This window comes from Mercenaria mercenaria, chromosome 16 (genome assembly GCF_021730395.1).
Source record: "Mercenaria mercenaria strain notata chromosome 16, MADL_Memer_1, whole genome shotgun sequence".
Classification (NCBI taxonomy): domain Eukaryota; kingdom Metazoa; phylum Mollusca; class Bivalvia; order Venerida; family Veneridae; genus Mercenaria; species Mercenaria mercenaria.
The window spans coordinates 71,598,985-71,616,787 of record NC_069376.1 but is presented as its reverse complement, the minus strand read 5'-3'; the positions used below and the strand labels follow the sequence as shown (position 1 = coordinate 71,616,787).

Below are 17,803 nucleotides of genomic sequence, written 5' to 3'. Positions count from 1 at the left end.
ATATTATACTTAATTAACTAAGCAAATGCAAACGCGATAGTGGTCTGATAAACCTAAAATTTTAGTACTTAAAATTATGTGACCGGTGTCTTAAATTTTTATTTCTTTCTGTACTGTTACATATTGTGAATACATGTGTTTTAATTGCTGCAAGTTAAAGTTTCCACAAAGCCAGACTGCCTTAGTAAATTTCATAGCCTATACTCAAAAATGAACTTTCATTTAATAGAATCGGAAGAAAGCCTTGAAGCAAAATGTTATTTTAACACTAAATGTTACAAATCGAGTTTTAAAAGCTTTTGCTGAATCAAAATTTTCTTATCCGGATACCTCTACAATTTAAATGTTTTTAATTAAAATTTCAATCACATATCACTGGTGAAATGATATTTTTACCATTACAATTCATGTGATCATAATTACATCATAGCTATCTTTTCATAAGGTTGGTTATTATTTGAAGTGATCATGAAAATATTTTATCCTGTAAAATTCTTGCATTAATTATACGGACTTCCATTTCGTCTTTCCTTTTCTTTTATGGATGATCGATTATTTTACAGTTTATTTGTGAAAAGTAGCCAGGGTTCCAGTCTGTTGATTTTTCATGTGTTTCTGTTCTACTGTTACTAAACGTGCCAGTAACAGCAACTTTCTCATACACATTAGATAGCACGTATGTTATGACAAAGCAAAAAATATCACCGACTGAATCTCAGGCTAGGTGATAAGATACGTTATGTTACCAAACGGGTAGATAAGGGAAGAAACTCGCAAATCTAATTCTTCTTATCAACGGTAAATACAGGGTACTGTCCCTTGATGAAAGAAGACTTTAGTTTGACATGCTACATTTATATATATTCGCAGATGTTGAAGATTGTGATGGTACTCTGAATAAACTGTAAACTGGACCAAGGAGAAGTTGTTCTCATTTATCTTCGACATCAATGTAAAAAATCTGCTATAGAGTCTAAATGTATCTTATCGTTTTATACCACTGCTTGTTAATCAAAAAGAGAAAAAAAATCTGCACAGGCGATTAGTTGGCGATCTACAGCTATGGCTCGCAAAGAAGCACTGAGAAACAGACATATGAGATGTGCTGAACGACTTAGCGAACATACTAAACGCTTGTTACCCCTTGAATAGGTGACTATGTTCGCATCCAGAATCAAGTTGGCCCCACCCTCTTAAGTGGGATAAGACTGGAGTAGTCATAGAGGTAAGGCAATATGACCAATATGCAGTGCGTGTTGATGGGTAGAGACGTGTCACCATACGGAACCGTAAATTCCTGCGCAAATATACTTCCGTACAATTACCGTCGAAACGACTCACAACTGAATCTGATATCAACATCAACAAGCCACCTTGTCCCTCCCCTGGAACTGTTACACCCAGTACACCAACTGTTGTCAGCTGTGCAAACCCAATCTCCAGTGCCAGCCAACCATACTTCAACCCCTGCTACTAGTACTATGATACCAGAGGTTCCACAAACTCCTACAGGCCCAGGAATAATGTCACATTCTCGAACTAGCAGAGATCTAAGGCGTCACCTTCCTTTCCATCCATCGCCTACTGGTTCTGAGAGCCAGCCACATGGCAAAATAATGGAAATACTCCAACTCATCTAGGTGATACCACAATCACAGTAACAGATCCAATACCGACATCGGCACTGTCCCCGCCCAGTCCCCGACGGTCCATTAGTTTACATATTTTATTATTTATTACATGCACCTATATTTATGATTTATACATGATTTATTGTGACTGTCATACTGATGTTATGATGATGAGCTTGTATGCTTAAATCAATAAATCTTGTTCTGTTCTGTTCTGTTCTGTTCTGTTCATATTTTACCTAAAACCGAAATGTCATTTGTGGCTAAATTTCGCATTAAATTAAGCCAATAAACAAAAATAAGATTTCAGTTATTTGTATCTTATCAGCTACTGAATATGATCCTTTAAACGTATTTGATGTTACCAAAAACAGAATATAAAATGGAGTGGAAAATAAGTTCAATGTAGGGGTGTATATTGTCAAGAAAAGAGAGATAATGCCGTATTCTCAAGCTGTGTTGCAGAAAACTCGAAGCTGAGTACAGCTCAAACAAATGGTCACTACCTGAGACTGACCTCCTTGAAAATCTCTGTGAAACACAGTGTAATAAAATCTGACAACTTAGAAAACTGATACAACAACATATACACAAAAGCATTCCTTCTCTTTAACACAATACTGTAAAATATTTTGTTCACGGAACAGTTATTTCATCGTTTGAACATGTCAAGTATAGTCACGTTCCCAACTTGTTACAGAATCTTATGTGCTCGACCCTTACATATACGTATACATCCACAAACCTACTGCAACTATTCTTGGTTATAACTAATAACGCCGATGTATTATACTTTAAGCACCAAGAAGTATAGAACTAAAATACTTCTTACACGGGTTATGTATCTAAGTAGACTACTCTTTGCCCATTAGCATCAGACAGCTAACAATAATATACGGCAACCGTTCTCTAATTAGTTTGCCTATATTCCAAGAAACTTTGTGAATAGTCGCCGTTGACAATTGTGATTTCAAGAAAGACACTTTTGATAGCAAGAATTCTGTCGTAGAACTGTTATGAAAATTCTCCAAAAATGTTATTAAAATGTTGTGCCAGTCTGGCAATTAATGAAGTTATCACAGAAGTTTCAAGAGTTATGAGAATTCCTGACGATGGCAAATGTTTCATCATTCAGTCGTGATACTCATCATGTAAAGTTTCCTGGTCAAAAATTGCTTGCCACAGACTGGGCTAAAATGACCGACATGAAGGTAAAATTCCAAACTATGGACTATGGAAAGTTTATTGTTTAAAGACTCCATTATTGTTCAATAAGGTTTTGAGATCCAATGGAAACTATTAATCCATACTTTTGAAAGGCTTCTATCAAAATAAAACATATCTATCGGGAAAGAAACGTTAGAAGAAAAGTAGGAATTCTAATCATTGCATTTTATTAAGTGCGAATGTATAAAATCACTGTGGAGTTCAACGCGATACTAATGGTGGGCCAGCAAATTGGTACAGTGTTCATTTGTAGCAGAGACATAAAGCACACATAAACAGCTACAACACCATTGGTATATGATAAGATTGTGTATTTTGATGGTATAGCATATACCAAACAAACATATTCAACAAGAAAATGATCTGTTGAAATAAAGTGGGTGGGGTAAGATATATATTTATCATTTCACATTATTTAATTGTTTATATACTTCAGTATTGTTATTACACTGACAACAAGTATTCTAGGATGGAAAACTCAAATAATAAGATGCAGTTTTGCTGTGTAACGTAAATAGATCATGAATTACGCAATGTTATATTTTCTAACTTGGCCGCCATTTTGATTACGTCATAGATCGGTCCAGTCGCGGAACTCGGACTGGCGACATGTCTTTTTGTGACTTTAAGACATGGTTTAACAGTTTGGTATAAGTCGCCATTTATCTTTTTCCGATCGCACGGGATCCCCCGTTCTGAATACACTAGTTAACCTAACCAGTGTTCCTGGATTCTGTACCAGTACAAACTTGTTCTCCGCAAGTAACTGCCAACTTCCCCACATGAATTATCAGAGGTGGAGGACGAATGATTTCAGACACGATGTCTTCTATCAAATTGTCACGGAGAACATACGCCCCGCCCGGGGATCGAACTCGCGACCCCGCGATCCGTAGACGAACGCTCTCCCTACTGAGTTAAGCGGGCGGGTTAATCCCCAAATGTAATACAATGTAACAATATGCAATAGATGCTGCAAGGAGATAAGTTCATTTGCTTTTTGGATGCAATAACAGAGTAAGACCATGGGAGTGAAAACTGTCGATTTAAATTTCTTAAAATGACACCTGTTAATATGAAACAACAAGAACAACTGTTACTCAATTTTTCACAGATAATAATGTTTTTCCAATACAAATCAATGGAAAAGCAAAGCTGGGTCAATAGAAACCGAGTTACCAACCATACGGCTCATCAACTATATAGAGATAGACCCTAAAATTTTCAATGATAGTAATACATTAAACAAAGTCTAGAAATTGATTTCCAAGTCCTTGAAATAACCAAAAATAATTTCATAAATGTGAAGTTTATGATAGTTTTGTTAATATCAATAACAGAAGTTTTAATTTTTAATCTAAAGTTGTGATCCACCAAGAATGACAACTCTTGTCTTGGGCTAGTACTTATAAGCAAAGATATCTATTAGTTTACTTCGTTGTAATTACACAATCGAATGGAAAATGAAAACTGTTTTAGCCACAATATCATACCTTTTTGCACAACTAATACATTTAGGATTTATTCATTTGTGTTTGATTTACCCCTCAAATTATGGTTCCTATGATTCTGTCAACTTACACATGGTAAAAAATTAACTTTCAACAAACCAATAATAAAATGAAGTACCAGTACGTAACTAACAGTGCAGATAATACAGTTTTGCTTGTATCAAAATGTCACAATAGAAGCACTTTTGTAATACAGAACACCTGGTAGGATTAGTAAACAACAATGCAATTATATTGATCTCTTTTTCCCATGATTAAACTATATCGTTCAATCGAATTCCTTTCTCAAAGAAAACAATTAGCTTCACGGTGTTATGTGTAACATCTGTTTCACATTTTTTTAATGTAATTATGCAAATAGGTTAAAATATAAACGAGTCTTGTTTGCTTCGTTTGCAGAATTACGTTTCAGAGGATGGTTTTACAATATTTTGTATTTCCTTTTCCAGGAGCAATAAGGTTAGTGCTTTTGATACATTTCCCAGTATTCAAGAATATAAATATTAGGAGCTTAAAAAAATACTCAAGTATTATTTCATTGATTTTTTCTCTAATTTCTACCTTGGTCCGAGATGTGTAACCGTCATTAAAGTAGTGGACATATAATGACAATTGGCAAATTACGTAATCTACGTAAAGCTATTGCGAACTGAATCTCCGGTTTTTACGGAAAGCCATGTTCCATGTTGAGCTATTTTTTCGTCCGAAGCATGCCGAATTCGGTCTAACAAGAATACGTAATTACCCTGAAATTGCCGAGCGTCATTACGGGTCCGCTATCTTTATGCCGTTACACCAGAGTAATTTTGTACTATTTTATTCATTTTTCATGGTTTTTAAAGATACAAAGTACCACATTTTCAATTCAATCTATAAGGTATTCAAAAACACTTTCTTAAGCTTGTGAAATCAAATAAAAAATCTTAAGCATATCAAAATAATCTTGGGATCTACAACACTTAATTCGAATATAACAAAACCGTTTCTGAAACAAAAATGTCTTGCTTTAAATCAAATCTGTTACCAAAAGTATCCATGGAAACCTTAAATCACTAATTCGCAACAAAAAGATTCTCGAAAGGAAAACATCATTTTTCTAAAAATGTAATAAACAGTGTAATGAAGCGCCTCTTACACATTATTCTATAAAAGCAAAATATCAATGTTCGCGTTAACCTAACATTTTTTTTAAAACTTTGTATAATTATCTATTAAAATGCCCAAAAATTAAAATGCTAAAAAATAAAGCCTTAATATAGTTCAAACAATCGATCGTAAATCTCCTGACTAAGTTTAAATATGAAGAAACAGATCACTTGTACTGACTAGTCCTAATCCGTGCCTCTAGTTACCTCCCCTTACGGTCCGTCCACAGTAATATCAAATTGAAATGAAATGAAAGTGATAATTACGCAACGGGTTGGACTAACTTGTAATATGTCGTGTTGCCGTTTTTTTTTACAGACAAAAGATATGTTTCTTCATGTTTGTTGGGACCGTTACATATTTTCTCATAACCAATAACGATACGATTGGTATGAGGAAATACTTTGAATACAAAAGCATGAAGAAGACTGGCGATAAGCGGAATTCTCTGTTTGCATCTGGACACATCAGAAATATTGGGACCTACATGAAGAAAAACGAGATTCGACACATAGCATTTCTCAAAGTACATAGAACTGGAAGCGGAACGCTAAAGCAAATATTCCTTAAATTTGGACACGAAAGGAATCTGACATTTGTTCTACCAAACCTTCGGGAGACACGGACAAGGGGTGTAATAAGTGAAGTACACACTTTGACTAACAAAAACATTTTACCACCGCCAAACTTTCATTCCTATGATATATTGTGTTGTCACGTGATATATCAGGCGGACGCTTTCAAAGCAATACTTCCGTCTGACGCTGTTTATATAGGAGTTGTAAGAGAGCCTCTTCTTCGTTTCCAGTCTGCCATACATTTCTACGAGCCTCCATACATTCTTGAGCTTCAGGGACCAACCCCTCTGTCTACATATTCAGAGAATCCACTTAAGTATGAACCAAATGACCCCAGATTGTCAATGACCAATAATCGAATGGCAGTTGACTTTGGTTTTCCGATGCGCCTATTTCCGGGTTATTTGAAAAATGAATCCAAAAATGAGATTTACAAATATATTCAGCAGTTGGATAACGACTTTAAGGTTATAATAATAAACGAACAGTTTGAAGAATCATTAGTGCTGATAAAACGGCTTCTGAACTGGAGCATCAGGGATATTTTGTTCATCAGAAAACATGTAACTAAAAGTTTTAGTAAACGAAATACTTTAACAGAAGCAGACAAGATGAATATAAAAGACTTTTTATATCTAGATAATGCGTTATATGAATTTGCAGTAAAACGCCTTAACCGGCAAATACACAAAGAAGGTGACAGTTTTCAAACAGAGGTGAACTGTTTTAGACATGTCACTAACGTTTTAAAAGAATATTGTGAAAATAAGTCAACACAGGACAGCTCTCGAATATTTCAATGTGTGCAATTAAATAATAGATTCAAAATTTCTAGGACTGACTGTACATTGTTACAAATGAAAAATTTAAATGACGTTGAACGGATACGAATGTATGGGTCGTTGAATCAATAAAGGAGTACAACCTTACGACTTAAGAGCGTAAAAGAAATTGAAGAGGATATAATATTATGATGAAAAATCCCAAGTGCCTGAGGCGGGGATTCGAAACGCGGTCGCATGGGTGGAAGGCCAATGCTTTTACCAGTGAGCCAAAGAGTCGAGTCATTGACACAGTTGCCAGAGATTGGTTTTAAACTTACAAGCTATGCTTAAGCGACCGTTACAAAAATACATTTAAAAAATAAAGGAGATAACAACACGGAAAAAAATCAAAATTTAGGTTACAAAATATTTATGAAACACTTTCTTTTACCTTTCAAATGTGCAACATTTACTTATTTCATCTTTTCGAAATATCACCATCATGTACAATTTTACATTCATACTTTATCTGCATGTAGCTAAATCAACTTTGTATTTTTGTAAATATATTCCTAATGGAGAAGAGTTCATACAAGTTTTTGTAAACTTCTTTTCTACTTTTTCTTCTTACAAATTTTATTTCTAATCCATTCAAGTACAAATTTCATATATCTTGTTATATGTGTAGTTTTAGAAATAAATACTGTTTAAACCAATGTTAAAAATAAAAAGAAGCTGTCTTTACTATTTTAAGAATTACAGTGACCAAACTCGTTTACAGAGTATGACGTCATCACGCATTGTATATTTATTTCAAGTCAATTAGGCAACAAATTATGTATATCACTAAACTGACATCATACATTCGATTTGGAGAAATTACTTGAGGAGAACAGGTTAGTACTGGTACAGAATTTAAGTGCCCACCGTTACATGACCGAAACATTGCCCCACCCACACCACCACACCCACCCTCCAAAAGATTAAAAAACAAGAAAAACAAACAAATGAAAGAACAACAAAAACAAAAACATGAACAATACTTTTGCTTGCGTGCAATGCTTCCAATGTTCCAATGTATCTTCTTATATATTTTACAACCTGACAGAAGTTTTATATTGGCCATCTTGAAACATGTTTCTAAAATAAAAGGATGATAAACGATTTCTGTTAATGGTTTCGGGAGGCACAACTCATTTACCGTCATTTGAGAAGCATCATTGCTATATTAAAATATTGCATTTTGTGAATCTCTTTTAATTGTTTATTTCTCTGGACTGAAAAAAATATTAGGAGTTTGCATGGAAGTTGCTGTAGAATTATCTTTTACTGTACACCTCTTGATATAAATGTTTTTCATTTCATTTTAGCCATTGTATAACTCAGGAATTGCAAAAATATTCTTGCATAAAACATTTATTAACAAGGTATTTCATGTGCTGTTAGTACCTGAATTTTATTTTTGATATTTCTTGCGCTCGCTTACTTCCCCTGTTTAGTCTCTTTCGCATTGGGTTAGCCGATAACCGTGAATGTATTAAAATGCATGTAATTTGTACGATTGTTTATTTTTAGGAATCATATTAACGATTTTGAAAGGTACAATCGATATGCTTTTATTTAATATGTCACAGATGCAACGCAATTCATATAAATTTTGGAAGCTAATCACCACGTTGTACAGATAAAATTATTATTCCTTAACTTGTGTTCCTGTTTAATAAATGTCTAAGTGATATGCAAAAATATGGTTAATGTCATGTTTGTAATAACGAGAAAAGAAAATAATCGTTTCTCGAATACCTGATTTTGGTAGGGTAGTGTTGTTTATTTTGTTTGCCCCAGGTTATGGATATTTAAAACATGTTGACCTTTTCAAAGAACAACAAAATGTTAGTTAAAACTTGAGTCGGAATCATAAAGTCTTCACCTATGAAAACAATACGTTTAGTCTTCATGTCATGCAGGGGCCTCCGTGGCCGAGTGGTTAAGGTCGCTGACTTCAAATCATTTGCCCCTCATCGATGTGGGTTCGAGCCTCACTCGGGGCGTTGAATTCTTCATGTGAGGAAGCCATCCAGCTGGCTTACGGAAGGTCGATTGTTCTACCCAGGTGCCCGCTCGTGATGAAATAATGCACGGAGGGGCACCTTGGGTCTTCCTCCACCATTAAAGCTGGAAAGTCGCCATATGACCTATCATGTGTCGGTGCGACGTTAAATCCAACAACAACAACATGCTTTTATGCAAAAATAGCGGCAATACACGTTTATTTTGTGTATTAAAGACCAAGCTCGACCTAGTGACCTACTTTTTTCTCCCACAAGAACTTCATGATAATCATTCCAATAATACAGCTATATTACTTATGACAGCGGATAATATAGGCCCTCCATGAATTAATATGTTTTCACATCTTCATCTACAAACTTATTCAGTCAATCGCTTTTAAGTATAGGATTAAAACACTGATATATAATTATCTTGCCATGTAGAAACAAATATTTATCTAAACTTGGTTTAAAATATCAAATACTGTTCTTAATGCTACGTTCATCCAAAACAATATTTAGACATTAAACACATTGTTTTGGCCTTAAATATCTCACAGTAAATTTGTTAATAGATACTTATATCTCTCACATTTTTTCATGCAAATCATCTGTAATTACCATCATGGAAACACAAAAGAATTTTGTGGTGCCTCTTTAACGTCTGCAATGTGGTTGACCGAGATCGATACAACAAGCAGCCGTTAATGCACGATATATACAAAAACGTGTATATTTGTTATTGTGTCAGCTGACGACATTCTAGGTAAAAATAATTAATCATTTTTTTTTGCAGTACAAATCTATACCCTAAAAAGCGACATATTTCTACGCCGGGATGTTTGTATGGATTAATCTTCATGTCGTTTGCATTTCTTGTTGTCGTTTTGTTGATTCGCACTTTGTCAGGTATCTTTATTTGTCTATTAAACTGTATAACAATATTTTACATGTACAAAATTTTCTTTCATATATTTACCACGTATATGATACTTTAATCTTGCGCTTGGAAGCTACTAGTACTGTTTTTACGTCTTTGGTATTATGCGACCATGGAGGGAACCAATGACCACCCGTACTCGAAGCGAGGGCTCTACCATTAGGGTACCAAGGCGGTCTTCTGAGTCTTAAAAAAGAAACAAACAAAAAAAAAAATGAATGAAATTGGTGAAAATAATTGATCGTCCGTTTTTATAGAAAAACTTGAATAACTCACATCTTCGATTAATTATCAGATTGTGGCTATGGTAGCTTTCATACCAAACTCAACACGGGAAAGCAGTGCGCCAGGGAGAAAGACTCATCGGTCCTTGATACTAACGCTAATGTGACGGAAATGGTAAACAGCATTTATAATAGTAAATTTGATATCGTTACACTCTAAAAACATTTTAAAAACTTATGGTAGTGGACCAATAGTGGCAATCGGATATTTTTGTTCGATTACCTTGGTATGAACGGAAGGCCTGGCTCTAGAATGAGCTTCATAATCTTCCGAATAATGCTGAAACGCCATAAAGGAACACATAATCGCATAGAAATTACAGACTGCTATTGCAAGTCCACTACCTTAGATCACAAATTGTAGCTTATATCAAATGCGGTATTTTTGCTGATGGTCGTTTCTGATTACGTAGAGTCATCAACTAAGCGCGGCTTCGAATATCAGCGTTTAGCGTTCATTCTGATTGTAAAATAAAACAGTGTGTATACTTACAATTAAATTGATTCTGCTCGGCTTCGAAAATCAGCATTTAACAATTAGGTTAACATGATATTTTATTCTTACTGTAAAAATTTATGTTTGTGTATATTTGTATTTCAATTAATTCTGCTGTTGTTCACGGGTTGCTCTTTTTGTACCCATTGGTGCAAAGATATTTTATTTAACACAAGCATCGTGCGTGCATGTTGTCCATCTGCTGCATCAACATGTACTGCAGAAAGATTTTTAATTACTCATGTGCACTAAATAAAAGAATCCAGACGGCTATTACTGGATCGTTTCCTCAATAATGTTTATTTAGTTATTAGACATAGAAAACAAGATACATATAAAACACGAACGTTTTGATCATTTGATTCGTCAAAAAGTTTTTTATAACTGAGATAACCATATCAGTTCGGAGCTAAATTTGTAAACAAATCGGCTCACTTCAGACATTATTTTTGGTCATAACATGGTTAATACTCAACGGAATTTCATAAATAAAGACGAACGCCTTCCTCTTTAAAAGATAAACTCTCGATGCTGATAAGAAGCCGCCAGACTAATTTAATACTTTTTGCAAAAAGTGCAACGGCGTATTTCGCTAGTCACAAAATGTTGTGCTATGGCACGGAGCATTTCACTTAAAAATTGTCTGAATGATTGGCAAATCATCTCCAGGCTACAATTAATTAGTTTCTAAGAAGCCCTCCAGATTATAAACTGACAATAGAAATTCTTTAGGATAATATTGGTGATTCTCGCCGTGACTCGCTAAAAACAAAAGCGCTATGGTCCGAAGCACTTCTTGAAGATGCTCTGGTGCGGAGCAGATTTCAACACTTCACCTTTTTAGAAGAAATTCTGCTTTCCTAAAAATCTAAACACGCCAAATGATTTAGCACAACATTTGTAGCCAACGAAATACGCCGTTGCACTTTTTGCAAAAAGTACCAAATTAATATGGCTTCTTACCAGCAGGAAATTAGCCAAGAGTTTGAACACATCCATACTTGCCTTTTTTTTCCATCTACAAAGAGAAAAAAATTACAGGTTGGCAAGTTTATATTTTGTATAGAGTTGTATGTATACCTGTATTAAAAAGAATCTATATACATATTTCTGAAATGGTTAGTATATTTGAACTATATGGCTCTAAATCTAGCAGGAAATATAACCTTCCGATATATTTAATGAAGCATTGAGACCAGATAAAGTATTTACTAACTCGAGTTGTGGAGATAAAAGAACAGTAAGATCTGCCTCTATTTAATAGTACCATTAATCGTTTTGTGGCTGGTATAATAAAATTTCCCCTCTAACAGTGTAGGCCATACACCGTTTGTCTATAAATGCTTGGTGCCAACTAAATAGTCGTAAAATCGCGTACATGTATTTTCAATTCTAGAAAAGGACTTTAGGATAGAGTTTTAGCTCCATCTAAAGCATTCTAAACAGTCAGGCAAAGTAGTCGTTACAAGTTGACCTTTTTTCTCTGTTCGTTAGATAAACTCAACGCAGAATGCAGTGGAAATCGGTCGAAAGAGTGTGTTAATTGTCAGTTTGGATATGGCTTTGACTGGCCTACAATTATGTTTCCAAATCGAAAAGACTCGATTTTAAGATAATCCATGTGACATGAGCATTCATGTAGGTTTTAAGGACATTGTCTAGATTTTTCCCCAGACAGATTTTGAAACAAATTACACATGTCTACTTCATACTGTTACATTATGTGACCTGACTTAAATAAAAGTAATTGTTGTTGTTGTTGTTGTTCAATATTTACACAGTCAATTTCAGTAGGATATGTCAACATGTTCGTGTTTAAGGTAAAGAAAAGATAAATGCATTGACCTTTTAGAAATTGGTGTCCAGATGATAAAATCAAGAATATAAGCTAACTATGAATTAAATTTCATGACAAACTAAATTTACTTACCAATTTTCTTATATTTTTACTTCTGCAAATATGCTATAACATGACTAATACAAATTAGTATTTAAAATTCAAAATTTGCATGAAATACTTTTTTTCATTTCTGAGAAGATTCCTCGTGTAATATACTAAAAATGTACAAAAATACATATTTTATCTAACCTTTTTACCTACGGACAACGTTTTTCCTTTTTTATATATATTGTATACGGTAAGTGGCTTACATTGACTAAATAACAAAAAAAGAGAATCAGTAAGTAAGAGATCGTTAAATGCGCAAAATATTGTACAGTAACAACACCCGGAAATGTCCTGAAAAAAGGTTCCCGAATCTCTCAATATCTATACCTCATCTCATTTATATTTTTTCTAAAGCTGCTTTGCTTTATGAGCCTTGAACGTTTTCGGAACTGCAATACTGTGAAATCATTATTATTCGTGGTGGACTAAATTTCGAGGATTTCGTGGTTGAGTCAATCAACGAAATTTAATCCCAACGAACAAGTAAAATTCCCATTCATTTTATGTTCAAAAGATGAAATCCACGAATTCATATCCCAACGAAATTGCCGTTTTTACAAAAACCACGCAATTTCATACCCAGGAAATTAAATGATTTTACAGTAGTTATTTAGATGATACCTTAAGCTATATAGCTGAGGACTTCAGATTAATATTAACAGTAAACCATCATGATCCTTTTTTCTAAATGATATAATTACCTATAGGATCAATTCATTTTGTTGTTTTGTCTAGTTTACATCCAATAAGATTCCTGTTTATTTGTAATGAAAATCTGTGGAAAAGTAATTCCGGAAAACTGGAAACCATATTTCAGTTTAAATTCTTGAAAAGCAGCAGGTTTTACTCTTCCTGTTTCCAGTAATTAAAAAAGACATCTGACCTTCAAATAGCTGACTGCCGTTCTTGAAACATCGATAAATGATTGAAGCGCCACTTAATTAACTGTCGAAAGCCTAACTTAGTTTATTTTACTTAGCAAAATGCATGTCACTTTTGTTACTATTGTTCTGTAAACCATTCCATTACATAACGTCTGAAGAAGGCATAAATATTGTATTGTCCAGAGGACATTTCTAACTGTAAGAAATTCAAGATATCTGAATCTCAAGTCATTTTCCCTCAACGGACTGGGAGTTTGCTTTTTTTGTAATATATTATAAATACTGTCGACCGTTTCATTTTTATAGCTAATATCAAGCGATACACGGAAATCATAGTTCAAGATATCATTAAAGCTGTTGTTTTCCTTCTAAGAAGAAGCACTAAAAAGAATGTCCTTTCTGCTTCGACGGGATTTCTAGGAACAGGATGGACTAAAATATCACATAATTCTTTTTCTTTTGAGCAAAGTCACATTGTGCCCAATTAACAAGACTTACAGACGGCAATTCGTGCTTTCTTTTGTTGAGTTTCGATACATTTTGAGCACTTTTTAATGACATCTGTCGTAAATCCGAAGAAAATGTTCATGTGCGACTGTTAAACTTTCTATTACAGGTGTTTTGGCGGTATGTTCAAAACGACTTAAAATTTAATCGTGTATATAATTGGCAACAAGTCTGGTTTATTAGGAGTCATCTGTTGGCGGCGTCATAGGCATTTATATTTTGACGACCTTCGATCAGCTCCTGATCTATAAACCTGAAAATGAAAACAACAGACATAATACTTCTTATTTTTTGTCAAGTCGCATGATTTTGAAAACTAATAATGACGTGCAGTAGGTAAAAACTAGACAGATCTTCAAAGAAGGTGAAGTGTTGAAAAATTGCTCCGTACAAGAGCATCTTCTAGTAGTGCTCCGGACCATAGCGCTTTTGTTTTCAGCAAGTCATTGTGTGTTGTGTGTGTTGTGTGTTCGGGTTTAACGTCTTTTTCAAAAAATTTTCAGTCATATAAACGACGGTGTCTACTTGTAGCAGTGAGCACAATGCCCAACTTTATAGTGCTGCCTCAATGGAATATCACGCCTTAGACACGTGGCATGATACCCCACCCAGTCACATTATACTGACACCGGGCTGACCAGTCCTAGCACTATCCTCTTAATGCTGAGCGCCAAGCGAGGAAGCTACTAGTACCATTTTTTACGTCTTTTGGTATGACGCGGCCGGGGATCGAACTCACGACCGCCCGCACTCGAAGCGGACGCTCTACCACTAGGCTACCGAGGCGGTTCATTGTGAAAAGCATTGATGTTATCCGGACAAAAATCACTCATTAGTCTAACATTAGGAGGGACTGCTTAGAAATTAACGAATTGTAGCCTGAAGATAATTTGCAAATCATTTAGACCATTTTTAAGTGAAATGATCCGTGCCATATAGCGTAACATTTTGTGACCGGCGAAATACGCCGTTTCACTTTTTGCAAAAAGTATCAAATAAATCTGGTTTCTTGCCAGCATTGAGAGTTTACCTTTTAAAGAGGAAGGCGTTTGTCATTATTTCATGAAATTTCATCTAGTATTAACAAAGTTATGACCAAAAATGTTACCTAAAGTGAGCCAATTTGTTTACAAATTTAGCCCCGTACCTTACCTTCTGGTCACGTGGGTTCCCCACAGTGCATATTTTCTTATCTAAATCGTAAAATAACCCAAGATTAATTTGCAAATCTGATATACATCAAACAAATTAAACCATTGAAACTTAACGGAGGTTTTAAATGAGTATGTAATAATACGTTTCATCACGCATTGAATATACATTATTAATCCTATGTTAATCCTAACTCTAACCTGAATAATATATGCGTGTGGGTGTGTGCATGCTTGCGTGTGTATGTGTGTGCGCGCGCGCGTGTGTGTGTGTATGTAAGTACTTTGGTTGAGTTTGGTTTTCACACACTTTGCACGCGCTAAACATCAAGTAAAAGTTACAAAAAAAAAACCCCAAAAAACAGCATAAACGCGAATCAGTCCTCATAAACATGGACCTAGTGTCAGTGTATGAGTCCATTCCGAAACAGATATGTTTTAATTTCATATGTTTTATTGACGACATGCTATTTTTTATCAAATATGTGAAGGTTATAAGATGTTTATTACGATACATCGTCAGTATTGAAAACAACATCACTAGTCTACACAAATGAACAATAATGAAAAAAGGTATCAAAGATGAAAACAAGATCTAAACAAATGACATTGAAAAGGCATCAATCTTTACAATTAAAAGCTATTTCTGAAATCCTTTGCTTTACTGCTGAACAACATCTTAAATATACAATACGTTAGTTGTCATCACGCTCTTGAATATTTAGCTTATATCTAATGCATCTCTTGTACTGGTTTCATTTTGATTTTGTAGGGAAAACACAAGCTTAATGTCAAAGAGAGAATGCAACATGTGCGAGAAATTTGCAGTAGACCTTCTACAAAAGTCAACTTACTATTTAAGGAGAGAGATGCTATTTGCTATTGTGATATACCAAAAGGTGCATCAACTTTCATTCATAAAATACTAGAACATTACTTCTTTAACCAGGGACACGGTCACGTTACTTCAAAACTGGTAACGAATGAATGTAAAGTTTTTACTAACAAAAGCTCACATAGCCATACATATTCATTCATGTTCGTAAAAGAACCGTATTCAAGATTATTTTCCGTATACGAAACATATTTCTTCCTACCAAGTGATTATTGGGACCTTATAGGATCTGATGTAATACACAAAGTTCGCCAGAATGCAACTTCTACGAGTAAAGCTTTAGGACATGATGTTACATTTGCTGAATTAGTCAAATACGTAGTTGTATTGCATGATTTACATAACCTAACATACAGAAATCTAGCTCCAATATATACATTATGTAACCCTTGCGACACAACATACGATTTCATTGGGAAAGTAGAAACTTTGTCAGAAAATTTTGAGATGTTAGTAAGTGAATGGATCAAAAAAGGACTAGTTCATAATGACACCGTTCCAGTGAAGGAAGTAGAATTAGAAGTGAATTACAGACTTTCTTTGGGTTGGATTCAAAAGTTGTACAAAATGTATAACAAGTATAAATCTTCCATTTCACATTTTAAACTGCTTCAGAGATTCTGGTCAAGTTCTCAGATTAAAGGGAAGATATCGAAGTATTATGAAATTCCATATTTCAAAGATGATTCTGAAGAAATAGATAAAGCGACATTCACAAGATCATTTCAATCGGCAATGTATGCAAGTAAAAGTAACATAGATGAACTAAAAGCACAGCGCCAAGAAGCACTTGAACAGGCCTATGGAACAGTTCCGTTTGAATTAATGATCAAATTGAAGAAAGTGTTAAAGCACGATTTTCTAATATTCGATTATGACGATCAACCGGTCTATCTTTTTGACAGACCAGTTAATTCTGATGTAAACCAAAAGTTCCATGATTACTTTCAAGGTCTTTAATCTACTTGATAAAACAATGTACGGTTCTTTCAAGGTAGCTGTTAAGTGTAGTTAAGGCATGTTAGTACATAAACATTCACACATGTATGTTGATTGCCTGTTCTGAAGTGACACTTTGCCATTAAAACTGAAAAAATACAATAGGCATGAAACACGCTGTGTTTGTTAAACCACTTCATTGAAAATGTTACTGTAAAATGTATTAAGGCTTCATGAAATATTTGGGATAAAAATAAGTAATTGTAATTCACAACCTGCATAAATGATACTTCTCCAGACCTCATGAGCCAACCCTCGTGTTAAACATGACTGACACTCCTCCGTATATATAATTAATGAAAGTATACTTCAATATTTCTGTTATATGTAAAAACTTTGTTAAAAAAGTACAAAACAATTATGCACTCAAATACCTATTCATATCCGAAAATCAATAAAGAGTGATTAATTAGCCTACAAATCAGTTTACATAACTGGTTCAGGTTTGATGTCATCATTTTTTCATCTACACATATTTCATAGTCCTTTTACTTAGAATTGCAATTAAAATACTTCATATTATTGCATGTATTGCTCAATAAACATTTTGTTATGCAATATTTTTTGTTGCTAATTTAGCGTTATGTGATAAGAAATGAATTTTTCATCATTTTAATGATATCCTATGTACTTATACATAATTTAAAATAAACCTTATGAAGAATCAATACATATTGTTCTTCTTCTTCCCTCATAGCTCGCAGTTTTGTGTGATCGCCACCATTATTTATTTTTCTACTTTCACAGCGGCAAATGACGCAACACTCAGATTTAAACTGCTTTGTAGAGCA

At 34.3% G+C, this 17,803-nt stretch overlaps 1 protein-coding gene across 1 annotated transcript; it reads left to right on the top strand.

The window, feature by feature from the left end:
- The first annotated feature begins 4,696 nt into the window (after nucleotides 1-4,696).
- Nucleotides 4,697-17,539, top strand: LOC123541559 (uncharacterized). Its single transcript, XM_045327119.2, has 4 exons — nucleotides 4,697-4,828; nucleotides 9,705-9,817; nucleotides 10,144-10,247; nucleotides 15,891-17,539. The coding sequence occupies exons 1-4, from the start codon at nucleotides 4,785-4,787 to the stop codon at nucleotides 16,971-16,973; spliced, it is 1,344 nt and encodes a 447-aa protein (XP_045183054.2). The 5' UTR covers nucleotides 4,697-4,784; the 3' UTR covers nucleotides 16,974-17,539.
- The last annotated feature ends 264 nt before the right edge of the window (nucleotides 17,540-17,803 follow it).

What these genes read in the sequence shown, in the direction of transcription:
- LOC123541559 (XM_045327119.2), top strand. Translation starts at nt 4,785, where the DNA reads ATGGTTTTACAATATTTTGTATTTCCTTTTCCAGGAGCAATAAG. An exon ending in GTTGATTCGCACTTTGTCAG is followed by an intron (nt 9,818 to 10,143) that starts GTATCTTTATTT and finishes ATTAATTATCAG; the next exon opens with ATTGTGGCTATGGTAGCTTT. An exon ending in ACGCTAATGTGACGGAAATG is followed by an intron (nt 10,248 to 15,890) that starts GTAAACAGCATT and finishes TTGATTTTGTAG; the next exon opens with GGAAAACACAAGCTTAATGT.